The 14340-nt window shown below is 39.1% G+C and overlaps 1 protein-coding gene across 2 annotated transcripts in view; it reads left to right on the forward strand.

Moving 5' to 3' along the window:
• The window catches only part of prkcz (protein kinase C, zeta), a 142094-nt gene that overhangs the window by 19594 nt on the left and 108160 nt on the right, over positions 1-14340 (forward strand). The window contains exons 2-4 of one of the 2 annotated variants that reach the window (XM_030055229.1): positions 6373-6494; positions 9207-9296; positions 9595-9645. In XM_030055229.1, the coding sequence (XP_029911089.1) occupies positions 6373-6494; positions 9207-9296; positions 9595-9645 (263 nt within the window). Of the gene's footprint in view, positions 1-6372; positions 6495-9206; positions 9297-9594; positions 9646-14340 lie in introns of those variants that run through there. The other variant, XM_030055230.1, reaches the window with a different exon arrangement.

The raw sequence follows: 14340 nt of genomic DNA on the forward strand, positions 1-14340 counted from the left end.
TTAGTGGAAAAGGGGTATGTATGATGTTTTCCAGCCTGTTTTCCCAAGTTTGTTGAGACTGCTGGCATCATCAGAAGCTCCAGCAAAAACATGCTGTCCTTTAGCTGATATTTTCACCTTGTGCTCCAACACAATGACATTTCACTGGTGCAGTTTGTCCATATGACTTTATTTCTGTGCAGAGATCCATCAGGAATCTTCTTGAAAGAAACTTGTCATCCAACAGGCCACAGCTTGTCTTGTTATTCATACTGACTGTGATCAGAATGCAGAAGCTACATGCAGCATTCACTGCATTATTTGTGGCACCAAGTGGGGTTAAAGGTCTAAAGTGGATCAAGGTTAATTGATGTTCATTTTTAAATAACTCATTAAAGGCCCTCAAATCAATCACATGTGTTATTGCATCATGCATCATCTTGTACAGCCCTAGTTTGGAAGAATTCAGTTGGGGAGTATACCACTGGTCGGAGTTGCCCTGGACTAAACTAACATAACCTTTATTACCAAGAACAGCATCTGAAATAAAATAAAATATGGTCATAAATTAATATTAACAAAAAATATTTCAACAACAGATGTTTTCCTTAAAAAACTCAACCTCAAATAGAAGAAAAAAATAGCAACCAGACCCTTGTCTTTCAACAAAAATAACTTTAACCTGAAATTAATAAATAAATCTAAAATAGATAAATCAGCACCACAAAATAGCAGGGTGGGAATTACACAATTTTAGGGACAAGGCCATTTGGCCTTTGGTGTTGCAACTTTTTGTAGGGCATTGAGTAAAATGCATGGACTTGTAACCTATGCTATGAATAAACATCATGACTTCATACAATTAAAAAAAAAAAGTCACACAAAATACATAAGTTTCACTTTTTAATATTAAATAGCTCATTGCAATATATTTCATTTGTTTAGCCAAAGTTTTTAATACAATAAATTTAGACTTGTGTCTTGGTACCGGTCAATGTCTTAAATTTAAGTTATTGTAGGATAAAAAGAAATATTAAGTTCGTAACCTAACGAGGAACTAGTAAAGCAGATTACCTAGCAGAAGTCTTTGATTTGGTCAGGCTTATTTTGCAAACTATCCAACTATCACGCTGTGGTCTTAGGTGAAGCAAGGACAATGGAATGCAGCAGAGTCCACCGAACTACATCATGTCCGTCATTTCGCCTCTCCGGCTTTACTGCCCGCTGTAGTACCACATTCCAATAGTTTTCACCTCACTACTTTGCACCATTTGTTTGTATTGATTTGCACATTCCAGTAGTTTTCACCTCAATACTTTGCACCATTTGTTTGTATTGATTTGCACATTTCAATTCTTTTGCACCATTTGTACTTAACGTGCGCATTTCAGTTATTTTGCACCTTGTTTTGCAGTATTTGTTTGAGAAAATAAAACAAGTAAGTTTGGTAAAAACATGACTGTTTATTTACAATGCCACAAATAAGGTTTTTGAAAAGGCTTGTCAGTGTAGGTAATAATATAACAATTGCTTAGCGTACTAGACTGTCAGGACACAGAAGCATGAAGAGGTACACACCGTCTGCGTAGCAACTGCGTGCACGTTGCGTCTAGTTTCCACAGAACCATAAATCGGCATTTACCTGGTGGTGGGGTGTGTGTGGCCTCGTGGTCCCCTCAGATGCGAACTGAACTCGTTTCACAGACTTGTAACGTTGGTTTGTAATGGTTGCGTGCGCATGCAAAACATTGCGTTGCTTCAAAGCCACCAACATGAGCAGAAATTCAATTCATGTTGGGTTGGGATTTGCTTTTTTTCCCTTTGGGATTTTCTTGCATCCATGATAACCTTGAGAGATTGACTGCTTGGGGCACATTGGCCAAATTGGCCGTGAGGGGTACACTTATTTTCAGGGCACTACAGCTAGAGTGAGGGGCAACGGTATAATGACTGTGGTATAATTCCCACCCTGCAAAATAGTTTATCAGTCAAAAGTTTTACATTCTTACTTGAAAAACATGCCCACCTTCAGGTGAAGCTTGAGCTTCTTCTAGTTTTGTGTGTTTTTCCTTACTTGCACCAGATTCAAATTGTCTTTTCATGGCTGTCTCTTCTCGTGCACTGGTGCCTGGCTCTGAGCAGCAATTGGGCAGATGTTGATTGTCAGTCATTACGGCGATATGTGCAGTAGCCTAGATGACAGACCTAAACTGACTTGACTTGGTGCGTGCAAAAGTCGCCAACGATGCCTTGGGGGCCACGCCAACTGCTCACACCAGGGACACTGTGGCGTGCAGATATGCACTGCATTTGTGTTAAGGGCAGCCCTGCAACTGGTCTGTCTGCTGGTTTTTAAAGAAGCATCAGCTCTTATTTTGGTTCACTTCACTTTTAATGAGAACTCCATCCTCCTTTTGTTTTGCCTATGCATCACTGTGTCAGGAGGTCAGTCAGCAGTTAGTCAGAGGGGCATATCTCAAAATCTGTTTTGTGGATGTTGCCTATAGGGTGAAACCTATCAGTTTTGGTGACTCCATGACCTTCACTTTAGCACCACCAGCAGGTCCAGTGGGATGTCTGTGTTATAAACAATTTACTTGTGTGTCACAACTCAGACCCTTAATGGCCATAATCAATCGTACTTTGTGCTTGATGTTGTGAAAACTGCAGTAGTGTTAACATTAAAAGATCCAGGCATCTTGACCCATTATTGAATTTGATCAGGCTTATCCTAGTCTGAATCTGATTGGCTAGCAAGACACTGTTGATCACTCTGCATGTATTTTCCGCAATAATTTTGTCTTTGCTATTTAGTGACATTTAGTGCTAATGCCACCTGTCACTCAGTTAATGAGCTGTCCTGGATGCTCACTTGGTGGTCTTTTGTAAACACTACATTATGTGCAGTATATCTTTGTGTATAAAAAATGCATGAACTCGCCAGTTGGAGCCATAGTCCCTCATCAACACAGGCAGGATATAATGTCAACACTCAAGTGGTTCTCATACATACAAAATTATATTACAGAAATGTGTGAGTGTGTGTGTGTGTGTGTGCGCGCGTGTGAGAAAGAGACAGAGAGAGACAGACAGACAGACTGACACATTATCCTTATGCTGAGAGAACATTGTGTTTTATTAATTTTTCATATTCTTGTCAGTGTGTAGAGTATTATTCCATGTTTTTTTTTTTTTTTTTTTTTTTTTTCAGTTGAGTCTTAGGGCTCATTTATGCTCCCTTTACGTACGAAAATAAATTTGTCCGTACTAAACACTAAAAACATCTCTGTCCACATACTTTCATGCGTTCTTTCCGTTGGCATGGATGTTAAGAAACAAATCCACAAGAGGGCAGCTCAGAGTCAAAAGTTTCTAACAACAAAAAGCATTGCGACGGTCGAGGTTGTGATAGTGGACCTGCTACAAAGAGGCAAAAGTGGAGGCGCGTTTTAAATGGCGGTGGTCTGTGAGGTCACTGAATACAAATCGACAGGAGGATGAAGAGTTTTTCTTCTCTGATATTGCCAGTGAGAGAGATTAACTTCTTTGTGTCTTGTTCATAGCCCGCTCTCTCTTGAACTACTGGCTTTGCGATGGTACTGCTCCGTTTTGTCTGTATTCATAAGCTTCCTGCAAACGTACAGGAATATGGACGATATGAACGTAGAGTATGGACAGAAGGCTCTATCCGTATCTGTATCCATACTTAACGTTGAGCATAAATTAACCTTTAAGTGTCCTCTTTTCAGTTGACCCTTGAAAGTTTTACACAGTTCACCTTTTAAGACATATAGCTTTATATCAATAGCTTTCTTTTTCAAAGTACTTTGTTTGACTTTGACAACTAAGATTGACTGTGATGCTATGGCTGAGCAGTCAATCTAAATATTATTGAAATTGCAATATCGTTACAAAAAATTCAGTATCCAAATCCAAAAAAGACTAAGGTTGGGCAATTAATCTCAATTAATTTTGGCCTCCAATGGTTATGAAAACAAGGTAGTAAAATGATAAAACAATTACTGTGCCACATTCAGTTTCACAATGATGCTCTTGTTTTGTCTTGTGTTGTAAATCCACTGCACCCCTCCTTAAAAGCCCAAAGTCACCCTCAGCCTGGCTCTGGCATGTTTATATATGTAAACTTCAATTAAATCCACTGTTTAAATACAAATGAAAACAAAAAAGTTCAATAGATGCATGACATTTCCAAAGCCAATTAAATAACTGTGATCTCAGTATTGACCAAAATAATTGTGATTATGATTTTCACTACAATGGAGCAGCCGTAGTACAGACCTGAGGAAGAAACACTATAATAATTTTAATAGAATTATGAGTGAAAAGTAAAATTATAATTCAAAGATGATCATTCCTACTGCTATTCAGTGGTGCATAGCACTGCTGTGTCCCAAGAGATTCTCAAAAGTCGCCAGTCAAGGGCCCCTTTCTTTGTGTCTTGTTTACAGACCTTCAAAATGGTTTGACTACTTCATTTGAGAATTCTCTGATCTCTGCAGTCTTATTTTGCTTTGCTGTGACAGAGTTCTTATTGTGGATGACTTTAACATCTGAATCTGCTGCCTTTCCCATTCCCCAAGCCTCTGCTTGTATCGATCGTATTGAGTCATTCAGTCTGGTCTTATCTGTTGAAGAATGCACACACTGTAAAGGACATCTACTTCTTTACTCTTACTTTACCCAGGTGGGCTGGGAGATGTCTCTGGTGGTTTTGTAGAAGCCAGCAGCTCATATAGCTCCCCACAGCACAGACACTAGCTTCATCAGATGCTGTTGATCTCATCCTACAATTGTCTAGATGAATTTGTTTAGATGAAGTGCAGCATTTGACGTCTTTTTTTCCTTTAATTTACCCCGCAAAATGGGTTGCCATCATTCTTATACAGTTTTGTTATAGTAGGAAAGACCTTGTCCAGCCCAGCACATCCTTCATGTGTAGTCCCATGAGCCCTTTTTCGATCACAGATACTTTCCCCAGTAACTAGGAACCTTTTGAGGAACCATCTGCATTTTATCATGTGGGGACCAGGGTCATAATTTGGTGCTGGGGACATTTTTCCCCTACAGAAACTCTGTTTGGGGGGGTAGTACTTTCCAGTGGCCCAGGAACTTTGAGGGATGGCCGTTACTGATTGGTCAAACACACACAGAGTGGTTGCTTCAACTTCTGTAAAAAAAAAACGTCTTTAGGCCATGGTGGAAAAGATGGACACAACAGAAAAATCAAGAAGCTTTTGTGGTCTGCTGAAGAAACAAAACTATTGCATTTAAATTTGACATCTCCTGAATTTCAGGAAAAGTTGAAAGTTGAGTATTATGAGGTCCTTGACTGCATGCTGGGTCATAAACCAGCAAACCAGAAGATTGAGGCTTGTTCCCATCATTGCCCATCGTTGATGATTCGATAGTTCCACTCCAAACTCGGGTTGGTTCGCTAGTTAGCGCCATGGTTGCTCTCTCCAATTGCTAACTATTTCCAAAGTTTCTGTACATCTGTTTTAGCCCATCTTTGCTGATCTTGAGAAGATCCATGCCTTCGTCTCTTCTTATGCAGATTTACTGTATATAATTCCCTTTACTTAGTTCTCAAATTGAATTCCCTTCCCCACTTACAATTATTGCAAAATGCCACTTTTATTCATATGTAAGAGTCAGGATGTTATCCCCCATGTAGCTGTCATACATTGGAAATTTCAGAATTAATTTTAAGATTTACTAAATATTTACTACTAAATATTTGTTACTAAACAGTGCATCATGGCCTGCTCCGTACCATCATATCAGGTATTTTAATTCCCTTTGAGCTAATGTAAATCTGGAGCCAGGTCTCTTCAAAGTTCAAGCTAAAGATCAAAGTGACTAAACTTCTGCCATCAGCACCTGAGGTTTGGAACGCTTTCCCTGAGAAGCTAAAGCAAGCAAAATTAGTTTTACCTTTTATTTTAATTTCTTCTCACTAATAATAACAAGCTTTGTTGGTTTTTATAATTTTCTCTTACTTTCTTGTTTTTTGTGGATTCTATTTTACTTTCTGGCAGCTGTTTTTTTTTTTTTAAGTTATTTTTCTTTCTTTTGTTTAATTGTCTTGATTTACTTTATTCAATTGTAGATTGTTCTTTACATTTTTGTACATAATACGAATGATCTTTATTATTATTATTATTATTATTATTATTATTGTTATTGTTATCATCATCATCAGTAGTAGTAGTAGTAGTAGTCATAGTTGTAGTCATAGTAACAGTATAAAAGCTGTGCTGTTTGGTTACATGTCTCATTCCGACATTTCCCTAATTTGTGGTTGTTTCTTATGACAGTATTTTATTTTGGTTCCTTTGATTTGATGTTGATACTGTGTGTGTCTGCATTTAGGGACATGTTGATCACAGACCTTGCTGCCACAGTAACCTTTGTGGGGTTGTGTGAGGAGGTGAGGAAGATGTGCAGTGTTGCTCCGCAGCAGCCAATCACACTTAAGTGGATCGATGATGAAGGTGAGTGTATCTTGTGGTCATATAAAGCAATTCAAACTATTTTTTCCTGCAAGCTTAATCCACTCCACCCCTTCACACTGTTGCCAAAAATACCTCAGATATGGTGGCCAGAAATCCCACTTTCTGGTCTTCAAACAGTGGAGAGTCAACCGGTGTAGTCAGTCTATGCTGCCACCACGGTTTTTCATGACATAAGCTTTAGTGCACACACCCAGCTATATCTGTTTGAAATATTTGCCTTGAGGACCATCATGCGAATACCTGGGGTTAGATGGCAAGGTTTTCAGGAGAAGGCAGCACCCCCTCAAATATCTTGAACTCTAACTTATATCGTTAAAAACAAAATTGTATCAGACAATTGAATTGTAAATGCAGTATAGACAAGTTATTTTCTCCAAAAATGTGGCTGAAACAATGCAGAATTCTGTAAGGTAAAGCCCACCTCCCATCCACAGGGTCTATATTCACATCTCCTTTAAGACATATAGACTGATGATTTGACAAATGTGACAAATGCATGAACAGCAGTGTCTGCATCAGTTTTAGCAGTGTTTTTGATGTGAGTGACTAGCAAGAAATGGGAGATTTGATATTGCAATAAAGCACTACTGTTAGAAAAAATGAAGTAGTGCAGAATTGTTTCATAGCGAGTAAGTCAAAGGAAGTAAAGGCAGGTAAACTGAGGGTATTAGGACAAAATTAAGTATTACAGATTATTGCCACACCCCTGCCTTTTTTGTTGTCCTAGCAGTGTGGGAAAATGTGCACATGCTGCATTTTTGAAACCCTTAAAACCCACAGCCTATTATCAGGTATTATTTTAATTTATAGGACTTGTACATTTAAAAAATGCATTGCCACAATTCTCAGTATGTAAATGATCAAAATGCAAAGACCAACATAAGCCTTAATTCACAGTCCTTTTTCCCCATACACAACAGTTCATATAATTAATTCATGACATGGACCTGTAAACCATCATCTGTGGCAATATTTCAGAAATGTTTGTAGTTCTCTTATCTAAACTGATATTACAAGGTGAGTCACAACAAAGAAAATAAACAATATTAACAGCTAAATCAAGCACCGACTCCGACTTACTGTAAATTAAGTTAACACAAATATAGGTTTCTTAACCATTAAGCTAAATCGCCAGTTTTCTCGCTAGTTGTCATGGTAACTCTGTTTGCAGTTTGGTAAAACATGACCTCTGCAGTTGAGATGGTAGTCAAACTACTGCTTATTAACATATTGTGTGTTAATGTGACTTAAAGAGCAATTGCTTTGGAGGACATAGTTGCTTGTGACAGGAGACTTTTGGGGCAATAGATTTTTAGCCAGCTAGAGACACTTGTCACATAACTTGGGAGGGGTGGGGGGGTGGGGTTTGGGGGTGGGGGGGGGGGGGGGGGGGGGTGGGGGGGGTGTATGTACCCCTTCAAAATATGGATGTACAACACCCCAGGGAGATGGGTTTTAGATTCTGTACTAATTAACAAAATGTCATTATGAGCAGGGTATCCATCTGCTACAGTGCACTCTGCCTGCTGAATACTCGTAGCTCCTTCATGAAGAGCTTTGCTTGGAGCTGTCCATGGTGTTGAATCAAGGAGCTCCATACATCCCATGAAAGAGGCATAAATATGCAGCTGGCTTTGGCCCTTTTTCCACCTGGCATCAAAAAAAGTGTCTTTGGTGATCCAATCACAAGTGGACAGCACTAGGTTCATCCATTCACCCCTGACATTAGAATACATTTCCACGTGTCTCGCTTGCCCACTTGCGATTGGATCTCAATTTCCTGCTCTGTATGTAGACAAACACATATCAATTCCATTTGCTAAGGCCAAATTCCGGAACAGGAACAGGAAAATAGATGGTTATACCATACAATGAAATTCTTACTTACTAGTCCTCCTTTAACGCAAAAAATTAAAATTAAAATTAAATGGCATTTAAAGTATTTCACATCTGTAGGTTATTACAGGCCGGACACAATTTCGGTGGTTCAGGCTCAGATGATTATTATTTCAGCAGGTTTGCAGGTGCGGGGTTCTTCATTGCAGTGGTAAAATCAACCGCAATCTGATGATGAATTTCAATGTTTGAATGTGCAGGTGAAGTGGGGGCTCTTCCTTTGTCATAGCTCTGATGTGTCAGAAATTACAGCGGAGGTTAAAAAAAAAAATACAAACAAAAAAAACCCCAACTAAACCCAGAGGATGGTGAAACGTCAGGACAGTGTTTTTTTGTTGTTATTGAACAGCTGCTTTACAGACAACTGAGTAGGTGGTAAGCAGGCCATCTCTGAATGAGCCCTGAGTGATCGTATCTCAAGATGCAGTGAGGACACACTGGGTGCTGTTTACACCTGTACTAAGACCTGTCAGCTTGCGATCGGATCACACAGGACAGATGTTGATGCCAGGTGAAAACAGGGCTGGGTTGCAACTTTTGTAGGCTTGGGCCATACTTATATTTTCACATGTGATATATTGGATTTTCTATCTTACATCCAAGACTCTGCCCAATCTCAAATCGTCGCAAAATCGTCCTTAAAAATCATGTAGTATGGCTCTACCTTTGGCTGGAGAGTGGTGCTCTTGATGATGTGGATCAGAGGATACAGTCGGATAATGATGATGATGATGATGATGTACGTGGTTGTATGTGTGTGTGTCTGTGTGTATGTCTGTGCACATGCTCATGCAGGAGATCCATGCACCATTTCATCTCAGATGGAGCTGGAGGAGGCATTTCGCATTCATAGTCGAACCAAGAGGTCTGGACTGCTGCTGCACGGTGAGTTGGCTCCAGCTTTTTGTATTGTGCTCTTAAGACACTTCTTTCCACTGTTATTAAACTACAATCTACCTGTACATCTGGAAAATGTCCCACCCACAGTGTGGAAACGGAATGACTCACAATGAAGTGAAGCCTTTTTTATGTCACTCCCATGAACTTTTTTATAATTTCCACCCCCACATTGTAACTGGAGGAGAACAAAACAAAAACATCATTGTCCAAAACAAAATTGTCAGTATCCTGTTGAGTCTGTTAATTTTCTTAAGTGTGTTTCTCTGTGATCCATGTCTTGCAGTCTTCCCTAGTATCCCGGAGAGGCCTGGCATGCCTTGCCCAGGAGAGGACAGTGAGTAAACCAGCTCTATTTTCAATGTCTATCTGGGCTTTCCAGATACAGTAGGATTCTGGATACCCCACACTTGCTCATACAAAGAACCCAGCTTAATCTAACTAGTACTGTTAGTACCTATGTAAAAAAAAAAAAAAAAGGCGTTTGGGTGTTTGAGGAAAGCATTCTCAAGGTGTTTGAATCCTTGAAGTCTTGGAGTTGGCATGTTCTTGTACGTGTTTTTGTTTTGCTAAGGGTATCTAAGGGCCTTGCTCATGAGTGAGAGTAAAATGAAGCTGGAGATCAACAGGTTGACTATGGCAGCAACTGCAGTCATGTGGTCGCTGTACCTGACTGGCGTAGTTAAGAGGGAGTTGAGCCAGAAGGCAAAGCTCTCAGTTTACCAGTTGATCTTTGTTCCAACCCTCATCTGTGGTCACAAGCTCTATAATGACTGAAAGAGTGATATTGTGGACGTAAGCAGCTGAAATGAGTTTCCTCTGCAGGGTGGCTGGGTGCACCTGTAGGGACAGGGTGAGAAGCTCAAAGAGTGGCTGCTCCTGCATATTGAAAGGGGCCAGCTGAGGTAGTTTGGGTGTCTAGTCAGGATGCCTCCTTGGCACCTCCCTGTGGAGGTATGCTGGGCACATCCATCTGGGAGGAGAGGATACCCTGGGGCAGACCCAGGACAGCTGGGAGGAATTATATAACCCAACTGGCCTGGAAGTGGTGGATTTGGCAGGGGAAAGGAACATCTGGTCTGTCCTCAGTCAGCCTGCTACCACCATGACCCGGGCAGCAGAAAATGGATGCATGGAATAGGTGGATGTTTTGCTGAATTCGACTCTCACCATATGTAGAACACTCAATGAATTCTGTTTCCCCAGAACTAGCTTACCTCTAGGCCTTTTCAACCTACTGGCTCCGTTCCAGTTCGCACACCTAGTTTTGAACCATTCTTAGCATTTTTACCTAAAATAAATTGGTTCAGAACTTGAAAGACTGATTCCAGGCTGTAACCAAAAAAATAGTAGAATTTGAAGTGGATGATGACAAGAGTGGTTGAATATTTTTCTGTAGGGAGTGATGGAGATGACAGAGAAATCAAAGTGCAGTGATCTGCTGACGAAACTATTAGTCCTGTTCCATTTAGCTCTAAGGTCTTGTTCAGACTGCCAGGCAAAAAACATTTTTGGCATATCCTGATTGTATCCAGATTGATTTTAGAAAGCATGGATGGCAAAAAACAAAACAAAACAAAACAAAACAAAACAAAACAAAATGAAACAAAATGAAACAAAAAAACACATATGAAGTATGATTTCTGCAAGTTGGATCCAAATCACATTTGGATGTGGTTTGAAATGGGATTACAATCAGATTTCTACATATGCGACTCAGTACGTATATTTTGGCTGCCCAAATTGGACATAAAACTGTATTTTGCATTACTTGCAATGCGACACACATTGACAACGTCAAATCCAGGGTACATCAGAGCAGCAGCAGAACTTAAATTAATGTCATTAGTAACGCTTGTCTTTACCTGGTGTTTAATGTCAACATGATGCTGTGAAAAAGATCTTTTTTCATTTCTTATATCTTTTATTTCAAAAGTAGTTGGAAGTTGCTGTAGTTTACAAGGCCTCCAACTGGACTGGAGAAACACTATCCACATTTGAGCTGCTACGAAATGTAGCTGAACTAGTTTAATTCCATGTAGAGAAGCAGACATGGCAAAATACAGTTGCTTTGTGACACTTTGTAATCTTCTCTGGACGGTCCCCACTCGCAGATTAGAGTTTAGCCTGTGCCAGACAGTATGGTCTGTGTGTGTGTGTGTGTGTGTGTGTGTGTGTGTGTGTGTGTTCATATGAACTGAGCTGTGTGAATTATGTGAGGCATGAGCCTGTGAACTCAATTTTGAGGTAGTGTGGGCGTATCTGTGTCCAGTGCCATATTTGTTTGTCTGCTTTCTGTATTTGTGTGTGTGTGTGTGTGTGTGTGTGTGTGTGTGTGTATCACTTGGGCAGTGTGGGCAAGAGGTGTTAGACAAGCATTGTGTGTTAGCTACAAGCCAGTAGACACATGGAGAGAAAACATTGCAACATGAAGCTCTTGAAAAAGTTTAAAAAATGTATTTAGGCATCACAGAACTGCCCATGCTGTTTGATTGACAAGTGATCTGTGCTGCCCTGCATGGCCACGTGCAGCACAGCTCATATACAACATGCCTAAATCTGTGTGGTACAATGACAGTAACAGCCCCCCAGAAGGCCACACATATACAAAATGTATTGGTGTACACACATGCATTGTTAAAAAAAAAACAAAACAAAACAAAACATTTTGAGTCCTCACTTTTATGTTTTATGTCTTGTCAGAACATGAGATTTCATGTTCCACACCACTCAGAAAACCTGCTCCTCTCACTTGATAGGTAGGTTTTAACATACTCAAAGTGTAGCATTCTGTAGCAGCAAAAACAAATTAACAAACATATAAACTGAATGAAATGAGAATAAATGAAAACATATGTAAGCCTGTGAAACTCAGACACCCGTGGGTGGGCTTTTATCTTAAGTGTTTTTTTCCCCACTCCGAACAAAATTCACTTTCTTTATTTCATATGTATTTCTTTCTTTCTTTCTTTCTTGGTAATTTGTCTTTTTCTTTTTTTTCTAATTCTTTTGCTAATTTTATGCTCATTTCATTGTTTTTTTTTTTTTTTTTTTTTTTTTTTTTACACTTTTTTGGGCTAATTTTATGGTAATTTGTGTATAATATAATAAATTTATTTTAATTATGATAATGATGATTTGTACACATTTTATGGTCATTGTCTTGTCTTTTTTTTTTTTTTTTTTACTGTTTTTTTCCCCTTTCACTAATTTTCTGACAATTTTCTTATAATTATTTTTACTATCTTTCTGTTTTCCCCATGTTTTTGATAGAAATCAAGTAAATTCGCTCAGGTTTGATGGGGCTAAATGACATAACAACAATACAGAAGAGCGCCAAAACTAAAATAAAAAAACAAAACAAAACCTAAAGAGTAGAAATGAAATGAAATAAAACAAAAGATGATCCTTGGAGATGAATATCTCTTCAGGTATTGTAAACCTGCTGATAGTCAGTGCCTCTCTCTCATGTTCTCCCATGTTGTTTGCTGCACTCGCTCACTGTCAGTTTGCTGCGACAGCATGTTTCACTAGCTTGTGGGCTGCAGTCCTGAGTGTGTGTATGTGTGCGTATTGAGTGTGTGTGTCTGTGTGTTGGAGGGGAGGGGGTGTCTGTGCTCTTGTCCTGAGGCATACCATTGGTTTATTATATGAAGAGAAGTCAGTTTTACTTTATGAAGAGAACACAGCCATTCTGTAGGTAGGTAATGATGGGCACACATACACACTGACCCACACTGTGTCTCTCTTGTGTGTGTTGTCCACAGTTCTTGTTGCTGTGCCTTGTGGAGGATGTGTATTATTGTGCTGCACTGTAATGTTCCTTGCTGTTGATAACTATAATAATATATTTTGTAGATCATTGGAAAGAGAGGAGGTGAGCATACCTTTTTTTGAGAAAAGAGGTAGAAAAGAAGCTTGAGAATAGTGATGGGCATTACGCCTCTTATGGCTCCATTCCTTGTGAAGAGCCATCCAAAGACCAGCTCTTTGGCCTTTACATAAATATTGTGCTCTGCTTTATGATTGCCTTCATTCCTGAAGTGCATCTAAATGCTGCTGTGTTTTTGAGTTTGATTCTTTTTCTTTCTTTTTTTATCCAAACACATTGTGTACCTGTGAGGCTGACTGAGCTATGCCCTCCCATACCCACTACCCTCTATACCCATCTCTACTCTGCCTGTGATTGGCTAGTACTCATTGTCTCTGCTGGTTTAGGCTGGTAAAGGTTATGGTCAGGGTAGGGTTAGCCAATCAGAGGCAGAGTAGGGTGGGTCTTCCTAATATCCAGGTGGGTCTTGTGACTGTTCTCAGTCACTTCTTCTTCTTCTTGCTTGTATCCATAATTTAATTAGCACCACTGATTTCTGGGATTCACTAGTGTGTTCTTATTTTGGCTTTTCTCTGAGGTAAAACAAGTGGAGTGGTCAAGAGCATTCTTACCAATATAAGGAAAACATTTCTCATTGTCATAGTCCACAAATCAGTCATCCAAACATAAAGACATATATTTTAAAATTGAAGAACATTAAAAATGCATTTCATGAATATCAATGCATAATCACAATTATATTATGTTTTAGAGTTATTAAAATGATTACATTATTAAAATAAGAATATTTGAAGGCATTTGAGAGTTTGTTCAAATAACCACAAAAAAGCCTAGAAACTATGACAGGTTTAACAATAGTTATATGCATAAATGAATTTTATATTTACACAAATATCACTGATAATTAATATAAAAGGTACTATACGTAGCCTTTAATCAGTATATTTTTGTCAAATTAATTGTAGTAACTTGATATAATTAGCCTAATATATAAAGCTCTATAAATTAAACTGCCTTGCTGTGCTTTTTTGAAAAAATGAGACCATGTTTGGGATGACTTGTAGCTTTGTCTTACATTATTGGTATTTTTAATGCTTGTGCTGCTAAAGAGCACGAGCATCGTCTCTGGCTTTACTGAAGAGAACCTGCCTTTCACTTCCTCCACCATCCTCAGTTCCCCTTGTGCTGTAAATGAATATA

This window comes from Myripristis murdjan, chromosome 7, assembly GCF_902150065.1.
Source record: "Myripristis murdjan chromosome 7, fMyrMur1.1, whole genome shotgun sequence".
Lineage (NCBI taxonomy): Eukaryota > Metazoa > Chordata > Actinopteri > Holocentriformes > Holocentridae > Myripristis > Myripristis murdjan.